The 27,679-nt window shown below is 37.4% G+C and overlaps 1 protein-coding gene across 1 annotated transcript in view; it reads left to right on the forward strand.

Moving 5' to 3' along the window:
* oxt (Xylosyltransferase oxt) overlaps positions 1–27,679 on the forward strand; it is a 355,491-nt gene that overhangs the window by 192,889 nt on the left and 134,923 nt on the right. The window contains exon 11 of the mRNA XM_067136675.2: positions 20,907–21,032. Within this exon, the coding sequence (XP_066992776.2) occupies positions 20,907–21,032 (126 nt within the window). The remainder of the gene's footprint in view (positions 1–20,906; positions 21,033–27,679) is intronic.

Consider the following 27,679-nt stretch of genomic DNA (forward strand, 5'->3'; position numbering starts at 1 on the left):
TGCCCTTGTTAGCAGCCTTGAAGATCCTATGAGATAATCTATTTGAGTCCATTCTGGATAGGTGTCCGTAAAAAGCCAGTCGCCTTCTTCTGATGGCATCTATGAGATTTTCTTGGTGTTTATATAGCTCACGATTTGGTTGATACCATCGGCTTCCATCTGGTAAAATTCTTGGTCCCACTATCCGTCTCAGGAACTTTCTTTCTTGTACCTCGAGGGCTCTTAGTGGGGTCTTCTTAGTTAAATATAGACACTCTGCTGCATAGAGGACTGACGGTCTGATTACTGCATTGTAGTGTCTTAGTTTGACATTCATCGACAGATTTTTTGAAGCATACAGCTTTCTACAGGCATGGTAAGCCTTATCTAGTTTGAGTCTCCTGTGTTCAAGAGCCATTGTTTCGCTGAGGTCCTCTGAGAACCATTCCCCAAGGTACTTTACACTTTTGACTCTCTTGATGTAGATATTATCACTGACTCTCATCTTTCCAGGGGCATCTTTGATGTTAGTAACAAACTCGGTCTTTCCTATGTTGATCAAAAGACCCGTTTTAGCCGCTATTGAGTGCAGTGTTTGGAGCTGAGTAGTAGCCTCCTGTATGTCATTTGCCAATAAAGTCAGATCGTCTGCAAAGGCTAGGCATGGTATCCTCAGGTTGTCTGCTTTAATCCCCATCCGTAATCCAGTGTTCTCTGGAAGGAATCTCATCCACTCTCTAATTATCTTTTCCAGAACGCAGTTAAATAATATACATGAGATGCCATCTCCTTGTCTCACCCCTGTTTTAATGGCGAAACTCTCCGAGAGTTGTCCTCTAAACTTTACTCTGGCTGTGGTATTGTGCAAGGTTGCTTGCACCAGCCTGTTGATCTTGTCGTTAAGTCCTAGTTCTCTTAATGTATTGTAAAGAGTAATTCTATCTACTGAGTCGTATGCTTTCTGGAAGTCGACAAATTTATTTATTTATTTATTTATTTATTTATTTATTTATTTATTTATTTATTTATTTATTTATTTATTTATTTATTTATTTATTTATTTATTTATTTATTTATTTATTTATTTATTTATTTATTTATTTATTTATTTATTTATTTATTTATTTATTTATTTATTTATTTATTTATTTATTTATTTATTTATTTATTTATTTATTTATTTATTTATTTATTTATTTATTTATTTATTTATTTATTTATTTATTTATTTATTTATTTATTTATTTATTTATTTATTTATTTATTTATTTATTTATTTATTTATTTATTTATTTATTTATTTATTTATTTATTTATTTATTTATTTATTTATTTATTTATTTATTTATTTATTTATTTATTTATTTATTTATTTATTTATTTATTTATTTATTTATTTATTTATTTATTTATTTATTTATTTATTTATTTATTTATTTATTTATTTATTTATTTATTTATTTATTTATTTATTTATTTATTTATTTATTTATTTATTTATTTATTTATTTATTTATTTATTTATTTATTTATTTATTTATTTATTTATTTATTTATTTATTTATTTATTTATTTATTTATTTATTTATTTATTTATTTATTTATTTATTTATTTATTTATTTATTTATTTATTTATTTATTTATTTATTTATTTATTTATTTATTTATTTATTTATTTATTTATTTATTTATTTATTTATTTATTTATTTATTTATTTATTTATTTATTTATTTATTTATTTATTTATTTATTTATTTATTTATTTATTTATTTATTTATTTATTTATTTATTTATTTATTTATTTATTTATTTATTTATTTATTTATTTATTTATTTATTTATTTATTTATTTATTTATTTATTTATTTATTTATTTATTTATTTATTTATTTATTTATTTATTTATTTATTTATTTATTTATTTATTTATTTATTTATTTATTTATTTATTTATTTATTTATTTATTTATTTATTTATTTATTTATTTATTTATTTATTTATTTATTTATTTATTTATTTATTTATTTATTTATTTATTTATTTATTTATTTATTTATTTATTTATTTATTTATTTATTTATTTATTTATTTATTTATTTATTTATTTATTTATTTATTTATTTATTTATTTATTTATTTATTTATTTATTTATTTATTTATTTATTTATTTATTTATTTATTTATTTGGCTTTGTGCCAGGTGTGTCAGTTTGTGTTTGGCTTGCCTGGTGCAGGTCTTCCTCATTCAATGGAAAAATCACCGTCAAGAGTTATATGCCCTCACTCCACATAGACACTGCGGAGAGGTTTTGAATTAAATCCAGGCTTTTGGTGCGCAATCTAGTGATTAGAAATTGTATACCACCACCTCTCCTACCCTGTTGCCCGACTTTCTGATGGTGGAGAATTTTTCCCTAACGGGATGTGAACTGGTTAACTACTGTGCCTGACAATGTAGACTGGAAGCCCTAACGATAATGGCCACCAGGCAGGCTCGTAAACATAATGGCAGGCTAGCATGGGAAGAGGGAGCATCAGAAGGAAGGGGTAAGGATAAACATAAATGATTTATACTCGTACACTTATTGTTATATTTCCATTATTTAAATGAACTTACTGGATTCTTTTTCTCATAAGTTTGCTCTGTGTTTCATGTCTTATACCTACTTTATTCGTCTTCTTTTCTTTTGTCTCTCCCTTTTCTTATGCAGTAAAACCTCAGTAGAACGCTCTGCAAGGGATTGCATATACAGTAACTGTGTACTAACCAGGACCCTGTATTAAGCAGCAGACAACCAACTGTATGTACGGTATTACTAGGGTTACAAACTGTTGAAAACTTCAGTCGATAACAAAACTGTACATATTGCACCGGTAAATGTTCCACAGTTAATAGAGCATGAGAAGGATCTTAGGGGTGTATGGTGTTTATTGGAGCATGTAGAGAGAGGGGCCTATCTTTTGAATAATTTAAAATGGCTAGCTTTATTGACATAAAGTACTGAAGTTTATTTTCCCTTGGTTTCACTGATCTCACTGGAGAATGGCAATGATAGTATTTCAAGGTCAATTTCAAATATTTCTTTCCTGTGAAAAATTTATTTCTTGATGTAATAACTCAAAGTATTTTAATATGATTGAATATTAAACTTGAATAATAGTCTTTCCTTGATGTTAAAATACTGCAAGAAATTGATAAGCACTTCGAATATTAATGAAAGTAATGTTTTGATGATGATGATGATGATGATGATGATGCTTATGCTTATTTTAAGGGGCCTAACATCGAAAGTAAAGTTTTAGAGTTAATTCCTGAAGTAAAGAAAGTACACAAAATTATTGCCTTAAAAGTCTTTCTGTAATATGAACAATTTCATTGTTTGTGATTGTTCAATTGATCCTTAAAACTACACCGGCTTTAAATGTTTTATGTTCCACATTTTTCAGAAAGAAAGTCAATTGTGGACTGTTAAAGCAATTCACTTGATGAAAGTGACGGTTTAAATTAGCACTGGGTTCATATCACCTGAATGTCTAAGCTGGAAATTATTGATACTGCACTGCTGTCACCACCATAGGCCCATTGCAGCATGAACCCTCGCTGATCTATAAAACCAGAGAACCATAGACCACGCTTCCTCAATGTTATCATGTTCCAGAAGACGAAAGTTCATGTCACCCACAGCAGCCATTCATAAGGCATAATATGAATGCTAATTTAGATCACTGTCAGGATTTCACACTTTCAGTTAAGTAAGATAGGATGTCTATACAAAACGCATGAAAGTTCAACTGGCTTTATGGCTTTGACCGATCTACACAGTTCACTTGTTATATTGGAAAATGTTTAAAGTATTGGAGAACTCTATCTCACTGTTTAAAGTGTACAAGTATGTCGGAAATGTCACACAGTTTGTTATGCACAAATGTGTAAAATGTCTTTTAAGTTCACGAAGTAGAAGTTTATCGTGACATAGTATTGCTTACTTTCTGTTTAAACTTAAGTTTCACTTGGAAAATAAGGGAAAGCTTTTCCTAAATAATTAAATACTGTCTCTGGAAAACAATTACAATTGGTAGGTCTGAGACTAAGTTCCTGAAATGCACTTTCGGAAAGAACCAAAAGTTCATTTACGATCGCACTAATTCTATTTACAAGTATATTTCATGTCACAATACTATACGACACATGGTTTGCAGTTCATTAATGTTCAAATATCTTAACACACTCTCGTATTTGAAATATAACACCATGTATGTCGGTAAATGTTTAAGTGTTCGTAAGATACGGAAATAAACTACGTCCCTTAACTTTAGATTTCAATCGTAAGATGAATCTAAGTGTTTGTGGAACATGAAATATACTAAGTCTTTACTGGAGACTTCAATAATATGCTCCCAAGGCAAAGTCTTTGAGAATTGTATAATATTGTTTAAGTCCATCTAGAGCTGTGCTTACTTTAAAGATATGTCACGCACTGGATTCAGCCCATACTTCTGAGTTTAAACTCGCAGTCACCTTAATATCACATGTTTCACAGCGCATAACTCTCACGTGCTCGCCAGCTGACCAGCATGGTCACTGCAAGTAAAGGCTGGCTGAAGAGTGACCGAATTCCTCCTGGCCACCTGTTCCTTTATATACAAATCCGGCTAGGAATGAGTCACATGGTACATGAAAAATGTTGTTTCTTCTTGCCTTAATAACTTTCTTATTACTAGGTAGATTTTCCCTACACTTGGTATTTGAGAGTCTTAAAACATGTGCTGCAAGGTGGTGTACTCCGCTTCCTTCAACCTTTCTTTCTAGGCATGTGCGTGGTGTACTTGTGCCAGGAATTCACTTTACATGTCCGTACCATGTTAGTCTGGAAGTCCTTAGCTTCTCTTCTATCAAGTCCACTTCCAGTTCCATTCTGAAGTCATTATTCCTTACATGGTCCTTGCTTGTTTTTTGGAAGGTAGTTTGTAGAAACTTCATTTCACATGCTTGCAATTTTCCAATTTCTATCTCTTTCAGTGTACATGTTTCTAGACAGTATGTGAAAATGGTTGCAAAGTATGACTTATACAGAGTCATTTTGGTTCTCATGGGCACTTTCTTATATCAAAGTAGATATCTTATGAGATTGTAGAAGTTGGAACTGCTAGCCACTCTTTATCTGCAGTACCCATGATGGAAATCATACTCAAGAGGTATTTGAATACCTGTATACATTGAATGTTTTCACCTTCAAGCTTTATGTAGCAGCCAGTATCTTTCCCACACATTGTCAGTCCAACAGCTTTTGTTGTGCTAACTTTCATCTAATACTGTTGTGTTGCTACCCATTCATCCAGCCTAGTTTGTACCTGTACCTCTGTCTCTCCCCAGATGGCTACATCATCAGCAAGCACCAATGTGTGTAGTTCTCCATCGGGTTCTCTTTTCAGATTTTTAAAAATACTGCCCATGACTGTATTAAATAGCAGTGGTGTGCACTCCCTTGTTGGACATGTTGTGTGGTATTAAATCATTCTGAATGGCCATCCCCAGCACGCACATAGCTGCTACAGTTGTACAGCATCTGGACCTTGCCTGTGAGATATTCAGGGACTCCCCATTCTCTGGGCCACTTCCATATGACTGGTTTAGGCACACTATTGTATGCCTTTTCTAGATCTAATATCTAGATCAATATCCTTAAGGTGAAGATCAGGTCCATTGTTCTTCTATTGGTTCTAAGTCCATGCTGTTCTTCTTCCAAGACAGGTTCTATCACTGCTTGCACTCTGGTATGAATTTTTTCCATTATTTTCAGACCATGGGAGAGAAGTGTGATACACCTATTGTTTACACACCTTTTTTCTGCATCATTTGTTAAATAAAGGGATAATACGGTAATACCTTTTGTCCAGTCCTCTGAAACCCAATTTTCACACCATATTGCTCTCAAATTTCTGTATAGCCACTGCACTCCAGGTATACCTGCCGCTTGATCATATAGCAATAACTTAATCGATCCTACGTGACTTTTTTTTTTTTTTTAGCACTTTCCACCTCAGACTGAGTAATTGGAACGTCATCTGTCCTCAAATTTTTTTCCTCAAATTCTTCAGTAGTTTCTCTCTCATTCAGGAGTATATCAAAATAGGTATTCATTTCATTTCCAATTTCCTTTTTGCTCCTGACTACATCCCCACTTATTTCCAGTGCTGTGATGTCCTCTTTGTCAGATCTCTTGCTCTTTTAACTAGGCTATACAGCATATTCATGTTTCCTTTACTATCTTTCTGTAGTTTTGGGGTAAATTCACTCCAGCTCTTCTCTTCTCTTCTCTTCTCTCACAATCCCTTTTACTTCTAATTTTCTATTTCAGTATTCTTGGTCTAGCTTTTGTTTTTTCTCATCTCTCAGTTGACTGTTATCGCTATTTCTGGCTCTTTCAATATCGTCGACATCCTACACTTTCTTGGCCTCATTTAGTAAAATAGTAAATTAACCCCAGCTCTTCTCTTCTCTCACAATCCCTTTTACTTCTAATTTCCTATTTCAGTATTTTTGGTCTAGCTTTTGTTTTTTCTCATCTCTCAATTGACTGTTGTTGCTATTTCTGGCTCTTTCAATATCCTCGACATCTACACTTTCTTGGCCTCATTTAGTTTTTCTGTCGCTTCTTTTACTCTGTCATTCAACCAGAATGTCCTTTAGCATGTTCTTCTGCACTACGAGAGAAACTAGTTTTAAAGTTATTCCATTCCACATCAGTACAACTGGACTCTTGACACTGGTAACTTGCTTTTGATCATTTCTTGGAACTTCTGTTTACAGTCCTCTTCCTTTAGCTTCCAGTCTTTAATCCTTGGTATCCTTGGTCTTGTCTTCTGCACTTGGATTCCTATTACATCAGCCACCAGAAGCTTATGGTCACTGTCAAGACATTCACTAGGAATAGCTTTCACATCTCGCACTCATTTTCTACACCTTAGGTCGGTTATCATGTAATCTATTATCGACTTATAGCTACCATCCCAGCTGTACAGTGTTATTTTATGACTTTCATTGTTTCTTCTGGAACCATGTGTTCTTTATCAGCAAGTTATTCCTTAAGCACAAATCAAGAAGTTCTCCTTCCATGTTCCTTGTCCCATATCCAAGAGGCCCCATGAAATGAAACGGCATGTGGCTTTTAGTGCCAGGAGGTGTCAGAGGACTTCGGCTCGCCAGGTGCAGGTCTTTTGATTTGACAGCCGTAGGCGACCTGCATGTCATGATTAGGATGAAATGATGATGAAGACGATGCATACACCCACCCCGCATGCCAGCGGATTTAACCAATGATTGTTAAAATTCCCGGCAGTTCCCGACTCTGCCGGGAATCAAACCCAGGACCCCTGTGACTAAAGGCCAGCATGCTAACCATTTAGCCATGGAGCCAGACAGAGGCCCCATAATCCCTTTACATCCAGTTGTATCTACTCCTACCTGGGCATTACGGTCACCCATTAGTAATAGGTTCTCTTCATTTATACTGCCCTCTAGTTGTTGGGATTCGGGAGATAGTAGGTTCGAACCCCACTGTCGGCAGCCCTGAAAATGGTTTCCCGTGGTTTCCCATTTTCACACCAGGCAAATGCTGGGGCTGTACCTTAATTAAGGCCACGGCCGCTTCCTTCCCACTCCTAGCTCTTTCCTATCCCATCGTCGCCGTAAGATGCATCTGTGTCGGTGCGACGTAAAGCAACTAGCAAAAAAAAAAACTAGTTGTTGGAGGAAGTTCAACTTTTTGTCTTCACTCCAACCCTTCTGAGGGGCAGAGACCTGCATAACTCTTATATATTTTCCCTTCAAACACACCTTTGCTTTAATAATTCTCTCATTAATGAAAGTAACATCAGAAATGCTCGTAACAATGGATACTCAAGAAAATTCATTAATAGAATGATAAAGTTAAAAATGAACCAAAAACAACTTTGGTTAAAGATTGAAAGCAGTTCTGACTTTTCTAAATAAGCATTCATATCAACTGGCTAAATTTGTCAGGAGGAGGAACATCGATATCACATACAAAACCGATAATATTACTAATAAGATCATTTTCAATTGAGATGAAATTGAGAATAAATGTATACTATTTAATACATCAGTAATTTATAAATTAACTTGCCAAACATGTAGGCAGCGATACATAGGACAGTCTGGAAGGAGTTTGGCTGTAAGGTACAAAGAACATGTTAATGTGGTCAAAGCATAAAAGATATTTGGCAATGGCGGAGCATATGGTTGAAAAGAATCATATATTTACAGATATTTCTAATGACGTTTGACAGACTCAAGACGATACTGCACGCTCTCTAGCGGTTGTTGTAACGTCTATGTATGTGTTTATGTAGAGTCTGAGTCTGGGGGATTGTTAATAAAAGGAGACTAGCTTGTAATAAACACGGTGTTGTTACTCCACAATTTTGGTGCCGAAACCCGGGAAAATATTGAGAGTTCACACGAACCACGAATACCATCGGCTTCCGAAACTTATTTGGTCGTTTCTGTGAGGTGAAGGCAGTTATGTTAAGTTCACTTCTTAAGAATTATTGAAAAGGGTAAATCACTAGCCTTACTTCATCACGTTTAGCCTCAACACGACGGGTAAGTACAAGCCTCACCCTCTTTCTTAGTCAAATATAATACTTACTGGCATTCAAGTAGGGCTTGGCTCAATAGTTGTTTTTCCCTTTGGTACCGTAATGATTGGTCTAGGTACGCGTTTAGTTGTATGAATGCTTGAACCCCATCATTTGATTCCGAAGGTGCCATTTTGTGACAGAGAAGACTTGATACCACAAATCCACGCTAGTCATCTTGGCTGGTGCTGCCATCTGTCACTTCTCTAGGAACTAAACCTAATACGAAGATTCATCGTTTCTACTCTAAATTACGTACAAGCGAGAATCGAGCATCAACATGACCGAAATTGTAGGGGATCTTTCAAAATTAAAACTTAAACGGATAACTCATCGAGCAAATGCCACACGCTTCATAAATCAAATACGTTCGATCATTCCACACCTGTTGACGAAATAGAGCATTTCAGTGAACGTTTACGCGAAGCTTTGGACAACGTACTCGCCTTAGATGGTTCCATTCAAGATCTGCTCGGTGACGTAGAATACAATGCAGATACAATAGCAATTGAAGAGTACACAGACAAAAGCAAACGAGCCATTAGAAGGGCGAAACATCTTTTGGAGCAGAGTCAAGTTGGAAATAGCACAAATGTCACTACCCAATCTTCTTCAGGTCCAACGGTTCACAACGTTGTCCCAGAAGTCAGGTTACCAACGATAAAACTACAATCTTTCACGGGAAAGATCGAGGAATGGTCCCAGTTTTGGGAGCAATTTGAGGCATCCATAGACAGAAATCCATCAGTTTCTGCCATAAATAAACATATCTTTCTGCGCGGATACTTCGAAGGGGAGCCAAAGCGGCTACTCGACGGGATAGCTGTTACAAGCGACACATACAAACAAACTAAGCAGATTCTGATATCATGCTATGGGGATAAAAATAGAATTATCCAATCACATCTAGATTTCTTAGAAAATCTTGAGGTTGCAGCTTCAGAGAGCCCGGAAATACTAAATAATACGTACATCAAATGTCACAGGCGAGCATTAGGAGAGGACGTGGACTTATACGGAAGGATACTCACTCCTAAGCTACTGCGTGCCTTTCCAGAAGACATCTCTCGCCGTTGGCTCATTCACACCAAAAGACACAACACACAAGAAGGGAATCTCTCGAGACTAATGGAATTCCTTAATGAAGAGGTCGAAGGAGCTATCAACACACAAAAAATACGGGGAGATCTTTTTCCTGCAACACCTTACATACCTACAGCCGCCGCTTTTCAGGTGAACACAACAGCAAATAATGCTGCAAGAAGAAGCAAGCGAGAAACGGCACCGTTTTGTGTGTATTGTGAAAATGAAGGGCACTGGGGCCAAGACTGTCAACAAATACAAGACTCCAAGGTTAGAACTGATAAACTTGATACGGCAAAATGTTGTTTCCTGTGTCTCAGGAAAGGTCACAATAAGGATAAGTGTTTCAAACGAGGAAAGGCATCCTGCAACCAGTGTAAGGGACTCCATCACGTATCTATCTGCAGTAAAGCAGACACCCTGCCTTCTTCCGTCGGCAAAATAGAAGTCACCGCTTCTAACTTCACATACCGTCAGACTATTCGCACGTGGATCAAAGGACCGGCAGGAAAACTGAAACTTACCCGTTGTGTCCTGGACGCTGGTAGTCGGTCTAGCTTTATTCATCATTCTCCGATAGATTCATTGGAACTCAACGTTAATCATAGCCAGACATTGGAGTTAACCACCTTTGAATCACCTTCTAGGACTTTAACTTCAAGAAGGAACGCCTCATTTGAAATGATGGGATTTTTGACTAATGCTCGTATTTCCGTTCGTGCTTTCGAAAGTCACAACCAATGCCACCGCATGACATAGCGGTCCTGGCTTCACTCAACAAAAACTAGTAGATCTGTAAGACAAAAGAGAACTTCCGATAGAAGCTCTCATAGGCGCAGACCACTACTGGAAGATTGTGACTATGAAACAACCAATGAGAGTATCCCATTCTCTTGTTCTACTGCGTACTATATTTGGATACGGAAACAGATTCGGCGTTACAGTCCACCAGATAATGGTCCATCATGTTTCATTTGCTGTAGATGAAATCTCCGATGACAGTGTACGTCAATTTTGGGAATTGGAAACCATCGGCATTAAGGAACATCAAGGGCGAGCACTGTTACCCAAGGATCACGCCATTCTCCAAGATTTCCATAACACCTACGGTAAGGAAGATGGAAGGAGAGTTGTCTCGCTGCCTAGGAAAGAGGGCGTTCTCTTTTCCTCCAACTTCACCACAGCAGAAAGGCGATTCTCATCATTAGAAAATAGACTACAAAGTAATGATGAGCTCAAGTCCACTTACCATAAACACGTTAGATTATATACGGAGAGATCAAGTAGAGGCTGTTCCTCACAACAACTGTTCAGGGGATGTGTTTTAACTACCCCACCACATTGTGAAGAAATCCAACGTGAGTAGCACAAAATACAGTTGTCTTTGATGCATCCTCCCACTAAACAGACTCTCCATCACTGAACGACGCGCTGGAAATGGGCCCTAACCTGTTACCGGAAATTCTAGGTACATTGTTAAGATTTAGAAAACACTCCAAGGCAATTGTATGCGACGGCCAGCAAGCATTCCTACAATTAACAATCAACGAGGATGATAGAGATCTTACGAGATTTCTATGGTATCGTGTCGAGTGGAGGGAGGACGGAACCTGTGACACATCAAACAAGCTGATATCCTATCGCTTTAAACGCTTGCCCGTTGGACTGACATCTAGTCCATTCCTCCTGTCGGCCACTATAAGGGAAACTGCCACACTGAATCGGGACAGATGTAGAGTTGCATCAGAGCTAGTTAACAAATCTATGTTTATGGACGACTTCACTCCAAATGTTAATGATGACTCAAAAGTAATCACTATATATCAGGAACTCACCACGCTCTTACAACAGATTAAACTCCCACTCTCCAAGTGGGCAACTAACTCGGAACCGTTAAAGACGTTATGGCACAAGGAAAGGCTGGAGGAAAGAAGAGTGACATCCGTTCTGGGAGTAGACTGGAATACTGTTGAAGATTGTCTCTTCACCAACAAGGAGAAGATTGCTAGCGATCTTATGCACAAACCAGGAACCAAGTGTTGGTGGTGTGCGATAACCAATAGTTAGTCAACTGTAGTGCACGGCAGTAGTGGTAATGTACATACGATACTGATATAATATAGTATAGAATTAGTAAATATATATATAGTTTAAGCATCAAAGTCGTAGAAGAAGAAGCACAAATAATAATAATAATAATAATAATAATAATAATAATAATAATAATAATAATAATGATTGAACGATGGAAATGCGCAATAAGAAGGAGCTGGGCCAAGAAATGAAAGAATATAGGAACAAGAGAAAACCAAAGATTAACAATATAAATAAGATATATTTAACAATAAATAAATAAATAATGAAACATTTTGCAACAAGATAATAAATCGAAGACAAAAGTTAGATAGATAGTGAATTATATAGAGGAAACCTGAGAAGATAAGAAAAATTTGCCACATTTACAATATAGATTATAAGAAATGTATCCAAAAACCTTATACAAAGCGTACAATGAAGAATATAAAAGCTGAATTAAAAAAGGAGCAAAACCTGAAAGAAAAGAAATGCGAAAGGAAGGGAAAGGGGAAGTGGGGTAAGGAATCGAACTGGGGAAAGAATTTTCTTTGCCGGGTGTGTTTATGCTGCGGGATCTGTTATTATGATATAATACAAAGTAGCATACGTCCTAGGAGGCGGATGATGAGATTACAATTTTTACATTGTCCGTAGCGCAGTTCGGGATTGAAAGATTTTTGCAGAAATAAAGTCTTGCATATGTGATTTGAAAATACAAACTTAAGCTGGTGGAAGTAAAATTCAGCTGTTGCAGATGGTCCAATAGAAAATTTAATGTCCAAATAAATTAATGATAAGTCTTGCTCACCAAATTACTTGAAGAAATAACAGTCCAGATGGAAGTGACATTATACAACGTAGCACAGTTATTTTGGTGCTCCACCACTCCGAGACGAAGGCAGACTCGATTTTTGGAACAGCGGAATGGGAATATATAGCAGTACAGAAAGATCAAGAGAAGTAAAGAGGCTGAAAGCCAACAAGTTCCAGAAGCATCATTATCACGTGTCCAATAGATAAGCACCAGCGCGCACACACGACGGAGAAGGCGAAGCATGGAGAGGATGATGTCAGAGTCACGTGATGAGTTGAGTAGCCAGACCACAGGTGAGCGGAGTAGTTTAATGCGTGGAGCAGCGGCGACGTGATCGGAGAAAAGGCAGCATGCAAGGTAGGGAATATACATAGTATAAGCGGAGATCGTAACACAAGAGAAACATTCTTCGTGCCACCGCCCAGTTGTATGATCCTCTTGGACTTTTCACACCAGTAGGAATTGTTGCTAAATTAATCTTTCAGGACATCTGGCTTAGAGTTTTAACTTGGGAGGACTTACTACCTCCGGATATAGCAAAGGATTGGCATTCATGGATTAGCAAACTTCACTTCTTGTCATCTATAAACATCCCCAGGTGGATCGGCATGGGGCAGACAAATGATGAATTACATGTGCACATATTCTGTGATGCCTCTGAGAGGGCATACGGAGCAATTATTTATGTGACGTCAACATGGGACTATACTACACCCGCTCGCATAGTTTGCAGCAAAAACAGACTATCATTAGTGAAGAAGATGACGCTTCCAAGAGTTGCTCGCCGCACTTATAGGCACTCTCCTCCGGCGCTATTTTTTGGAGGAAACAGGTTTTGACCTCAACAGGGCCACTCAGTGGAGCGATTCTACAGTGACCTTGGGATGAATAAAAAACGACCCAAACAAATGGAAGACCTTCGTTGCCAATCGTGTAACAGAGATAATTAGCCACACAACTCCAAGCCAATGGCGACACTGTCCTGGAGACCAAAACCCTGCAGATTATCTCACGCGAGGTATAGACGCAGACCAGCTACTATCCTTAGAAATGTGGTGGTGTGGTCCCTGCTGGCTTACTCACAGCGACATTTGGCCACCTGACATAACAATGGAACACCTGCCACTTCCAGAGATCAGAAAGCTGCCAAATGTGTTCGTAATCACCACTACTGAACCCGTCCTAGATGTACTAAGGTTCAGCGCTTACTGGAAACTACTACATGTCACAGCATGGGTATTTCGATTCATCCAAGCTCTTAAAGATAAAACAACCCGTTCTAACACATTGCCAGCCGCAGAATTGCAAACCGCCCGAACATACTAGATCAAAAACGTCCAGTGAGAAAAATTTCCTGCCGAGATAAGCGCGGTGCAGCGAGGTGTACAGCTACCCAATACATCTAAACTTGCATGCTTCAACCCCTTCATGGATGATGGCCTCCACGGTATGCACTAGCCTTGCGTCTTGGGAGGTGTGCTAAGTCCCAACTGACGAGCCCAACTTAGCACATGAGGGCGAAACGCAGGCAACCAAGAATGAGTTAGCTGGAAAATTTATAATGCCCAATAACGGACCATTATATTGGTATTATAAAATTACTCATTCAGGACAAATATTTTAAGTTCCCTATGGGAATCAACATCTATATCAATTGACTCCCGTAGGCGACATGCGCGTCGTGATGAGAATGAAATGATGATGAAGACGACACATACGCCCAGCCCCCGTGCCAGCAAAATTAACCAATGATGGTTAAAATTCCCGACCCTGCCGGGAATCGAACCCGGGACCCCTGTGACTAAAGGCCAGCATGCTAACCATTTAGCCATGGAACCGGACAGAAGTGCACTTCAAGCGGCCAACAAGCCTCGCAAAGCATTTCGCGGACCAAAAAAGCGGCAAGTTTCCGCAGGTAGAAGATTATCTGCTTAAATATGTGATTTTGTTACACAATGTTGCATAAGCCATTTCTCCCGAAATGCTGTATTTTAAAGAATGAGAAATAGTCGCGCCACATAGGATCAGTGTCTCGAATTTGAAAGTTAGCCGAGGCTTGATTAATTTTACGAAGAGAAATGGACTTTCTCTTCGACGAAGAACAACATTATGCCAAAAAATGACGACTTCAACCATTTTTATCACTTTGTGATTGAGAAGCATAAAGTGAAGGAATATTTTATCTCCCTTATAGGAACAGCAGGTCAGACGCTAATCAGTTTCCATAAGCCACAAAGTTGAACAATCTATATGAAAGGAACATACAGTGTTATTGTATGCGCTACCGGAAGCAAAAAACAACGATGTATTGGTACTGCAATGCTTTCTGTAACAGGTGATGGCAGAAAGCTTGCACCTTACATTGTTCTAAAACGAAAAACAATTCCTAAAGCAAAATTTCCGCAAGTGATCCGAGTTCGTATTCAAGAGAAAGGGTGGATAGACACGTCACTCGTACAAGATTAGATACGAATGGTTTGGGGTAATGTAGCAGAGTGCCTCCTCCGATGCCCGGCCCTTCTCGTGTTGGACAGTTTTTTTTTGCCAGTATGTCATTCAGGTCGTATTGTCATCTCGTTATGAGAAGAATATAATCTAATGTCGGTACTTCAAACCCACATGTCTAACTTACCTGATGTACCCTATTTGACTTTTCAGAAGAAATTTTACGCCAAATGGCGATAACCGCAGATGAGTTGAGCCAGTTGTGTTTATATTATATTTGATGTATCTTTTAAATGTAAATGAATTGTAAATAAGTTTTGAATATCTGAATTCGTTGAATATTTTACGCATCCAAAGTTTTTGCCTGTATTTTTCGTCAAAGAAAGTGCATTAATTACGCGAGAAAATACGGTATTATGCATTTTGTTGTGTGTGTCGATGTGCCATAAATATTATTATTCGTGAAATGAAAACCTACAACCTGTTTTCCAGTGATTGACCGGGTCAGGGATGTAATGAATGAATCATATATAGGCTATTATTACGATGGGGTCACCACTCCCAAAGTGATATATTAATGAATGATAGATGCTACGAAATGAGAATGGAGAGTGTTGCTGGAATGAAAGATGACAGGGAAAACCGGAGTACCCGGAGAAAAGCCTGTCCCGCCTCCGCTTTGTCCAGCACAAATCTCACATGGAATGACCGGGATTTGAACCACGGTATCCAGCGGTGAGAGGCCGACGCGCTGCCGTCTGAGCCACGGAGGCTCTGTTATTATTCGTATGTTTCTTAAATGAGAGTGATAAGGTACATTTTCTTGTGACCATTTTTATTTTTTCTTAGTTTAAGATTTTAAATTTAATGGTCAATTCGCATTGTAACTGTAGATATGTATGCCTTTTATCGTGACCTATTTTCACTTTTCACGTAGACTGTGGTGAAATATATGTGATGAAATCCAAGAATTAAAAAAATATTCCTATTTTTGGTTGGCAGGTATGGTTAAACAAAAGAAAATATTATATTGTTTTTATTCTTTGATTAGACTTCACTGATGAAGGGAATGTACTATGATCCTGAAACATGTATGAATAAATAATTTTCTATTATAAAAGTGTATTCTGGCTAAACATTTCAACAAGCTTTTAAATTGTTAGGAACCTACAGAACTCCATTTGGACACCAACACCCCGATAAAAACATCACTAGAGAACATCAATCCCCTCACAATAAAGGAAGTCTACCAAGCTCTGAATAAATTAAAAAACTACAAAGCGCCAGGAAAAGATCAGACCTTTGCGGAAATCTGGAAATATGCAGGAACATCAGCAAAAGTTGCCCTCCATCAACAACTTGTCTCAATCTGGATTAAAGAAGAACTACCAGAACACTGGACAACAGCCCTCATTCATCCACTGCACAAAAAAGGAGACAAAACTGACCCTAATAACTATAGGGGAATCTTGCACCTAGACATAACATACAAAATATTTTCAATAATCATCCTTAATAGTATAAATGTACAACTTGAGAAAGAACTAGGAGAATATCAAGGAGGTTTCAGACCCTGGAGGAGCTGTCCTGATCAGATCATGAGTCTTAAGTTGATAATGGACTATAACAGGAGAAGAAACAGAGATATGGTGATAACATTTCTAGATTTCAAGAAAGCTTATGATTGCATCCATAGAGAATCTCTGTTTAAAATTTTAAGACACCTTGGACTACACCCCAAATTAATAAACATGATAAAATTGACTCTCACCAACACCAAAAGTGAAGTTTATGGGTGAAACATCAGAGACATTTGAAATTAAAACTGGACTACGGCAGGGAGATGGACTCTCACCACTATTATTTAACTGTGCTCTTGAAATGCTAATGAGGGAATGGTTTAGGAAATGTCCCCCCAAAATAAAGATTGGCCGAAAAATCAAAACAAATTGCCTGGGTTTTGCTGACGATTTAGCATTACTAGCAGTGGACATAAAAGAAGCAAAAACCAAGATATCAGAACTTCAAAACATTGCAAATAAAATTGGCCTCAAAATATCATTTGAAAAAAAGAGAAATTATGCCCCAAAAACCAACACAGCTAAAAGAAGTCACCATAAATGGTAATAAAATCAAAATAGTAACTCAATTTAAATATCTTGGAGAAGTAATAACACATAACCTAAATGAAAAAATCTGAATCCAAATAAGAACAAATAGATTAGCTAAAGCACAAAAATTAACATGGGATATCTACAAAAAGAAATGTCTATCAATAAATACAAAAATAAAACACTATAACACAGTTATAAAACTGGAAGCTACATATGCAGCAGAAACACTCTTTTACCTGAATAAACAATCAAAGACTGACAGACTTCAGAAAATTGAAAGGAGGATTGGAAGAGCCTGCATCAACAAAAAATACCAGAAAAATGGACAGTGGCGGTTAATACCTAACAAAGTCGTGGAACCCATTACAGGTACTATGCGTAAGAGGAGACTGGGATTCTTTGGACATATCATGAGGATGCAGGATTCAAGACTTCTGAAACAACTAGAACAACACAATCTCGTCTCAAAAAATACCACAACAGGATGTAAATGGATCAGAGAAGTAAGAGAGGATCTGAAGGAAATAGGCCTTACAACAGAAGACACCACAAATAAGATAAAATTGAATACAAAACTCAAGAATACAAACCTCCGCTTTACCCTTATACAAAACAAACCAACAACACGCACATTTTCAACTGAGGAAACGGCACGAAGATCGGAGCGTCTGAAGAAGTACTGGGAGGACCGCATAGCCTGAAAAATCCCTTCAAAGAGACCTGAACGACGGACTGACTAAAGTGATCCTATGTGGTCATAAAAGAAGAAGAAGAAGAGAAAATGTATTGACAAGGTGGACCAAGCACAAACTATTTGAAATAGCTTTTAATAGCATCAGAAATGCAGTCACTGTCTTTGTCAAGAACTTGCTTCTGTCTTATTTCCACAGAGTACAGTTTGTATGTATCATTCATATTAAAAATTAAATAATTGAAAAAGAGGTTCAACCTATTCAATACATAAGAGAAAGAAATGTAGTGATTACATTCTTTTTTAATAGTAACTATAAATGGGACCGGTTTTGACCCTAGTCCAGGTCATCGTCAGCCGTAAAAACATGTAAAACAATGCACATGAAAAAGAAAAAGAAAAAGATTAAGTGAACTCTGGATCGGTATAAGATGAAACATAAATTAACGATGGGGGTAGAAATTGTGAGTCACTTAAAAGAAAACAGTACGTAAAATTAAGAATGGTAGTAAGGCACACGCAATGATAGGCGAAGTCTCACAATGTTTATGAATATTGGAGAACGGTCAAATGGGTCAGTTTCCACACTCTGTTTTCATTTGTTTTCCGATATTGCGCTTTTTACTATATTTTTTTCTCTTTACAATTGTTTTTTCAAGTCAACTGTTTTCCAAGAACTTAGCAGGAGCACAAGTACTAATTCAATTATACTGATTTGCGTTGTATATTTCTATATATACGTACTTAACTTCCCGCAACCGAGACAAATACTGGACCTTCAGGATATTCTCCATCCTACTTTGGCGTTCGAGACTGCGGCGCATGACCTTGAATGTGCCGCGCTGATCACCGGGAGCTGGCGGTTTGCTTCTACAAATCTATTCGTCTGCGACTTCAAGTTATTTATGATCTTCATATATTATTTGATAGTGTTGTGACTTTGTGCCTGACAGAGAAAACTTGACCTGTAAAGGAAAGGGCCATTTCAATGCAAGTTAAACTCAAACATTACAACGTGGTGATTGAACCCAAATGTCTTTATGGAAGTGAAAGCCACCAAGTTCCTGGAAAGGCTGGTTTGAGAGAAGCTGAGAAGTTTGAGAGGAAGATCGTTCGAAAGATCGTGGCTGAACATTACAGGTTGCAAGGATGGGAGGAACTATATCAGAAAATCGAACAACTGATAGAATCTACGAGAAGCGACAGCTCAAGTTCTATGGCACCTATTTAGAATGGACAACAAGCGGTTGACTAAGAAACTTTTTACCATACTGTACTCTATAAGACGTAACACATGTGATAAGTGGTTCAGGGAGGTCAGGAAGGATCTGAAAAACTTGGGCAAAATCATGAAGACATTGTTAACAGAACCAAGTACCAACTCCTGATCATTAAATTCAAGGGCTTTCGTGAAGAAGTATAACAGGACAGTGGAAAGGAGACGGGCTGCGGAGAGAGAATTCATCGATACTGGGCAGCAAAGAATGCTGCTAAAAATATGTAGGCCTAAATGTGGCTTATTGTGGCCTTTAATGGCCGTAAACCTCAAAACAAAGAAAAAAACAACAAAAACTTCCCAACCTATCAAATCTCGGTATCGTATTATTGTATGGGTACAAAATCTTTTTTTAAAATTAATTTTCAAATTCATCCTTTTAATAAATAATTTTTATTTTCACATTATTTGTTCAGAGAGGATAGTTACCTAGTTGTACTTCCTCTTAAATCAATAATCACCAGCACTACTTCTACACTGTAACTGTTTCACAAGGAAGTAAAGATAAAATCGAAAAGGCTAAGTAGGACTCTCATAGTCTTGTAGTTGGAAGTGATCGATAAAATATTAGAATGACCGTGGTATCAATCTGTGGTTTCAAAATTTAGAGTTGATCATTTTGTTTGGAATTTTCCAAATAAAATAGCACATTTAGAATTTTCTATAAAATTGCGTTGATAATTTGTCACACTTTTGATTTAATTTCTCATAATTTATATTCAATTCTAATACCTGTATTTATGGGTATTGCAAATACTATATTTTCAGGTCCTTTTACTTTGCAATGTGTAAAATCTTGATGTCCAGTTGATTGCATCTTTAACATGGCCTCCTCTGTTTTATTCATTCAGTGTGATCTGTAAATAGCTGGAGAACTCTGTTTTTTGCTCAATACCATTACCTGATTTGTTGTCAGATGCAGTGATTTTTCCCTTATTAGTGATTGATGAGACTTTACTTTTGTAGGTACCAGTATTCATTATTGATTAGTTCAGCGTAATCTACTCAGCAAGAACATATCAGAATCACAATGTATGGGAACGCAGCTATTCATTTTTAGACAGTAGGTCCAACAGCTAACCTTGAACGTTCCCTTGTGAAATTTCTGTATACTGTAGAATTTCTGCTTTGACATTGTGATATTCTGAATTTAGATTTGTGCCAAAGGCAAAAGTTGTTTAAATGTAACACACTTAAACCTATCAGTATATTGTACCAGCACAGAATGGAATTTCTGAAAAACAAACTAAAACAAACCATTCACATATGTTGGAATTTTAGATCTGTCATTATTATTATTGTCCGACTCGGCTGAATGGTCAGCGCACTGACCTTCAGTTCAGAGGGTCCCGGGTTCGATTCCCGGCCGGGTCAGGGATTTTAACTTTCATTGGTTAATTCCAGTGGCTTGGGGGCTGTGTGTTTGTGCTGTCCCCAACATCCCTGCAACTCACACACCCCACATAATAATATCCTCCACCACAATAACACACAGTTACCTATAAATGGCAGATGCCGCCCACCCTCAGTCGGAGGGTCTACCTTGCATGGATTGCACTCAGCTAGAAATAGCCACACAAAATTATTATTATTATTATTATTGTTGTTGTTGTTGTTGTTGTTGCTGTTGTTGTTGTTGTTGTTGTTGTTGTTGTTGTTGTTATTATTATTATTATTATGGCCTATTTTTCTATCTCTGCATCCTTATTTGAAGTTATTTGCCAGATTTTATAACACTGTTTCTTTTGTTTCTCTGTTCTCAGGGCTCATTAATCCATTATGAAGTAAGCTTTGGGGATAATGAAAAGAAGTTTTATCTGGAGACCTGGGTTAATCCGAAACATCATGTTTCCGTCGTAAATACCGGAGGACCTTTGGAACGATTAAAGGTACTCTTTAGAAATAGTTTTTTTTTTTTTCCTTCATTAATTTCATTATGTGCAAGTAGCTGATAATTAGATTGTGTACTTATTTTAGAAATATGTAGGTATTTACTCTGTTACCTTTCCCTCCCTTAACATGAAAACAACCGGGCGAGTTGGCCGTGCGCGTAGAGGCGTGCGGCTGTGAGCTTGCATCCGGGAGATGGTAGGTTCGAATCCCACTATCGGCAGCCCTGAAGATGGTTTTCCGTGGTTTCCCATTTTCACACCAGGCAAATGCTGGGGCTGTACCTTAATTAAGGCCACGGCCGCTTCCTTCCAACTCCTAGGCCTTTCCTATCCCATCGTCGCCATAAGACCTATCTGTGTCGGTGCGACGTAAAGCCCCTAGCAAAAAAAAAACAAAACTTGAAAACAAGAATTTAATAGACAAGACTATTTTGTGCGATACGTCACTTCTTATTGTATGTTTCGAACTGCTCTATAGTGGTAACAATAATAATAAAAATAATCATAGTCGTATAGCCTCTGGTGCTGTATGCAGACATTTTAATTTGACGTCGTCTGGCTGTCTGCTTGTCAGTTTCGATGATCCTCCATTTTACCTTACGCTTACTAGATGGCAGAGTAAACTGAATATCTCTTGGATGTCTATGATCAATGAATTTTAATGAATTTTGTTGGGTGAACACCAAATGTGTCACCAAAGATCTTTTACATGCCGATATTGTACGACATTGACTGTCGAATGGACGTTTTTCTGCCGTTCAAAAATCCAACTACCTCTGCCAGGTTTGAACTTACTATCTCAGGATCTGGAACCCGACACTCTACCACTGATCCACAGAGGCAACTAGTGGTAATCAAGGAAATTACCAATTTGCTGAAACTAGCCTATTATATTGGTACTATTTGCATTGATATGTTGCTTTATATTGCATTTAAATTGAAGAGAGTTTCCATAGTTGTCAGTTGCTTCTTTAGTGTACTACATACTTTCACAGTTATGCGATGTGTATTGTGTTTGGTTTACTGTGGCAGTCTTATATTCACTTCTATTTTAGTGTATTTTTCCTAGTTTATATTTTTAGTTTAGAATATTGTTTGGTGTAGAATAGTATTTAGCACAGTTATAGAATCATATAGTATTCAAGAATAAATTAGCTGAAGAAGCAAGTTAGTTTTTAAGTCTGTCTTTTTTTGAGCACGTGTTAGATATTACTATGAGACGTTCGGAAGTAGTTCCAGCAATGATGTTGGCAAGAAAAAATATATAGGACAAGGGGCTTCACTGAGAAGACCGCTTGAGTGATTGTTTGTAACATGCAGAAGCATTTTCTAGTGGTTCAAAAATGAGTGGTATGTTACTGTTGCAGAGCAGCTGTAATTCCTTTGGAAGTCATCTGTATGCCAAATTATTCCCCCTTTGTATAGTTACTAGGTACTGTGAGTACTTTTTTTTGTGTGTGTGTTTTTTTATGCTAGGTTTTGTTGTGTGTACATTGCATACACATCAGCTGCATGCGCTCTCGCAATCTGGTGGTTCCAACCAACTAGTTAGTGACCTGTCACATCGGAAGTAAGGTACGTCATATTATACTACGGTACTCATTTATCTGTAACAAACAGAAATGGTCTGAAATAAGTTGTGAATTTCCCTTCACCTAAAGTAAATATAATTTTTCTCTTGTCTCCTCTTAGTTGAGTGACAGCATTTGAATAAGATCATGTTTGCAGATGCAAATTCTTGTCATTTGTCTCATGTTGTATGACCTATTGGATAACATACGTGTTGGAAAAATAATTCTACATCCACTAAAGTATTGGCTTTATAACTGATATTTATAGATCAATTTTGTCCTTGATTGAATATGTGATGCAGTTTTGGTATTCTCCCACATTGAAAGCAGGAAGTAACTTCAGAAAACATTTTTTCTCCTGCTTTATAATGCTCAGAATTTAATAGATCCAGAATTTGATGAATTTGATTAGGATAGTGCAGTATCATTCCCTGAATCCTTTTATAAACTGACTTGGGGAAGGGTTCCCATTCTCAAAAAATTAACGACTGAGGCAAGTTCAGTAATATTAGATGCTACAATGCACAGAGGCTCACCAGCTGCTTTCCCATACAACTCAGGGACATTTCCACTCCCAGATGAAGAGACCTTTCTCCTCCCCCTCCTCCTCCTCCTCCACTTTAGTCTCCCTCTTGCTCACATTCCTTCTACTGTATCTGGATCTCCTTTGTATGCTTCAGTATCCCTCCCTCCCTCCCACCCTTCCTTCCTTCCTTCCTTCCTTCCTTCCTTCCTTCCTTCCTTCAGTGGCCTGGATGTTTCTCCTCGCTTTTTCTCAGTGTCCAAGTCTCCTCGGGATATGTCTGTATTGGGCAGTAGTACGTCTTATACGTCACCTCTTTACACTAATTGGTGCTTCCTTCCTCTGCACCGGGTTTCTCACACTCTGGTAGAATGCATTTCCCTGTTGAATCCTTTTATAGATCTCCATGTCTAGCCCTGCATCCTGCATCAGTTTGCTACCAAAGTACTGTATTTTAAGCTCTCCACAATTTCAAGGTTTTTCTCACCTAATTTTTATAATTCCTTTCTCTTCCCGTTCTCCTCTAGTCAACACCATTGTCACACTGATTGTGATTCCATCATTTTCAATAATCTCGCTCATCATGTCAATTTACCCTTGTACCTCTGTCTTTGCTCCACACACCACATTATCATCTGTGAACAGCATTTACCTTCAGCTCCCTATCCTCTTTTTTTTCTTCTTCACATTTTCATTGATGACCATTTATGAATAACATTGGTGACAGCATACTTCCGTATCTAGTTGTTTGACCGAGATGAAATTACTGTATGTTCACGATCTAACCTTACCTCTGGTGGTCGCATATAATAACCACATAATAAAGTACACTTTTGGAGGACCACTTAAATGCCATTAAGAAAATACCGTTTGTAAAAAATAAAGAGCACACAAGTCACTGATTTATTCAGTTATACTTGAACTAAAACACACCATTACTGTATGTACTGCCTGTACATATACAATTATACATTCACACATATGAGGTAAGCCCTGACACTAAAAACCACTATAAATATTATTTACACTTGAAAAGACGTAACTAAAATTGTGCCAATGGTTTGGCTGAACTTAAAAATGTTAGCACTGTTGTGCTATTACAAAATTTCATGAGACTGTTGTCTCCGCGTTACTCGCGGCATGACTGTCGCGCTTCTCCCACCCTCTAGCCAGTCACTCGCGCCAGAAAACAGTCCCAGAAGCGAAGTGCTGCTCTCTATACACAACTTCATCAACAAATACATTATATAAATGAAATACTACAATATTGTTAAGTTAAAACACAAATAAATGATATAATTACTTAAATGTAATTGTTAATGCGATATGTGCAGTAACATACCGGCCCACTTAAAATGTGCTCGCATTTTACATTTACAAAATAAATCCAATAATAATTAAATTAAATACCCTGAAAATAAAACAAGTAGTGCATTGAGTTCTGTCTGAGGAAAAAAAAAAAAAAAAACTGTCAAGGCAAAGATAAATACATATGCACAAATACACAAGAAAATGTTGATGAAGCACTACACTGAGGTTACTAGTCAATTGGGAGTGGGTATAATTTGCGCACAGGTCTCCTATAAACTCCTGAGGGTGTACGGACATCGACTCTCACCAATCCGTCCTTGCCTGGGAATGTTTGCTCAATAATGCCTAATCTCCAGTCCAATGGTGGAATGTTGTCATCCTTAATTAGGACAACAGTTCCTGTAGATACACTGGGTTGTGCTAACCTCCATTTCATGCGTTGCTGGAAGCTGCCCAGATAGTCAAAAATGTTCCAAAAATGTCCCTTCAGCTTTTGAAGATGATTCCACCTGGAAAGCCTTGGTCGTGTGCTGCGTCTGCATTACGTTATCGCCCGCCCACTCTGAGACAGTCAGTTTTTATATCATTCTGGTAATTGCGAGTAAATTGCATTCCAAGTGTTAACCCAGCAACGCCGTGCAGTACTGTATAGTACCAGTGCTCCTTACTTCAGATTTTCTCATACTGATCATTACTCACGGCGCAAATCTGGCAACTCCGCTTTAGAATGTCAAGGTGATACTCCCTACAATGCCTGAAATCAACAGAGAGTTTTATTTGAGTGTTTGTTTGCGGCAACAACTGCTTGGAATTTAAGATCATGTTGAAAGGAATAAAAATGACTGCCCGTCTACGGTAAGTTGCTTTATTTTGTTTATATATTTTGACAATACAATTTTGTATCGTGTGGTTTATTATCTTGAAATATCAGTCGATGATTTGAAATAACAAGCAATTGGTTAGCATATCTGTGTTAGCTGTTATGATATTAATTATTGTGTTGGTACCGTATGGTACCGCACAGCGCTTACCATACCTCTCCGTTCCTTTTCTCCTCCTTGTTTCTAAGAAGGATTATAAAGAAATAATTCATACTGTAGTTGCAAATAATGATATACAGTGGAACCTTGGATTGCGAGCATAATTTGTTCCGGCAACATGCTCGTAATCCAAATCGCTCGTATATCAAAGCAAATTTTCCCATAAGAAACTATTGAAACTCGGATGATACGTCCACAACACAAGCCCACAAAAACATTTATTCGCATAACATTTCTAAAACAAAATATAACGTAAAACAATTAAATTGCACTTTACCTTACAATAGAATCATTGTTGGTGTGAAGGAATCTCAGTTGAAGTGAGAGACTTTTCCTCCTCCTCATCCTCGGACGAGATCTCCATAACCTCCTCCTGTTGTAGACGTAGACTTGTTATAAAATCTCGCGATATCAACCACTCGCATACCTCGTTCGTGTTTTTCGATCATTTCCTTCTTAAATTCCATTGTAATCATCTCCTTCGTCCGACCGAATTCCTTTTTAGCCTTCTTTTCGTTCACAGGGCCCATCGTTGCGGAACAGTTATATCACTAATGACAGAAACAAAACATGTACACTCATACGGTGTTGATTATGCGAGCGAGGCACGCCAACTGAAGTCCAGCGCGGGAAATGATTACACACACTTTCCCAGGAAAGAGAGTGGCAGGGGGAGGGGAAAACAAAGGCACAGGGGAGGTGGAAACGTACGTACACATGACGCTCGTATTGCAAAACCTCACTCACTTATCAAGTTACAATTTATTTAAAATGTTTGCTCGTCTTGCAAAACACTCATAGACCAAGTTACTCGCAATCCGAGGTTCCACTGTATGTGTCATTCGACTGTATAATTGTAGTTTTACTGACACACAACACACGTGGAGAACGCGATGTATCACGTCCAATGATACGTGAACTTCATTTGAGTGGCTTGATGCTTGAGGAGGTGATAACATGTTATTGGAGAAGAGGATACTGATGCAGAAGCCATATACATTGAACCACCGGAATGTTATGTATTACGGTATCTGATGAAGATCCGACTGAAGAAATTGAAGGGGGTCTCGCAGATAACCTTACGGGAGGTGAATTCCGAGTACCAGCTGAAGTAGTACTGAAACAGCAAATTACGCACAGGAGTAGAGAATCCATCTCCAATAATGATACATGGCCCGCGGAAAGAGAGAAATAATCTCCTCGTCCACCAGCTATCTGGATGGCGGATAACCTAGTTCCCACAACAATCCACTTCCCTAGTGTGAAATTTTCCACTTTTCGAAATATGATGCTGACCGAAATATTTTTGAGTTTTATTTTGACGATGAAATTGTGAATTCCTTGTTCTCTGAAGCCATCAAGTATGCACTTTTAAAAAATGAAGAAGATCGTAAAGTAACCCCGAAGAAATGAAAATATTCGTCATCATTTTACTTCTAAGTGGCTATGTGGAAATGCCATCAGAAATAGGAAGGTGCTAAATATTTAACACTATACTGTATAAATATCTGGGTGGTATTTTGAAAAATCAATACAGTTGTTCACACTTCTTTTCTTTTTAGAGTATCTGACACTTTGAGATTCAATGCTGTACATCACTAAATCGCTCCAACAAACTAACGCTGGCGCTGCGAGGCCGCACAGAATGCGTCAAGTGTAGCGTGGGCTTCTGTGTAAGCTAACTTTTTGCCGCTCCAAACTAGTGAAAAAAGGGAATAGGTGACTAAAAACTGAAGTCTATAGTAGTATAATTTCAATTTCCTAAAGATATGTCTGTTCTGATCTAATGTTATTTTCCGGAATTCCCAAAGGAATGTCACAAATGAACCTATAAACACCATTTGTTCCTTTGTTTATTGCTAAGTAATTTGTAAGCAATATTCTGTAACAATATTAAGTATTAACCAGGCCCTCATTTAGAAACCAATCACCTAAGTTTTTGAAAAATGACTTTTAAATGTTCTCTAGTATGTAAATACTGGGAATAATAATTAAAAATTAAAAAATCAAAACTTGAAAAGTCCGGCATTCCCGGGTTAAAAAGCTGACTCGGAAGGTCTTGTTCCCACTTTAATTGAAAAGTCCAGAGTTCTTGCATAAAGACCTTGTATGAGAGAATAACTGGACCCAGTAAGCCCAGAGGGTCAAAAATTGCAGCAATAGTTGGAAGCACACTTCTCTTGGTTGCATGGAAAACCT

The sequence above is a fragment of the Anabrus simplex genome, chromosome 1, assembly GCF_040414725.1.
Source record: "Anabrus simplex isolate iqAnaSimp1 chromosome 1, ASM4041472v1, whole genome shotgun sequence".
Lineage (NCBI taxonomy): Eukaryota > Metazoa > Arthropoda > Insecta > Orthoptera > Tettigoniidae > Anabrus > Anabrus simplex.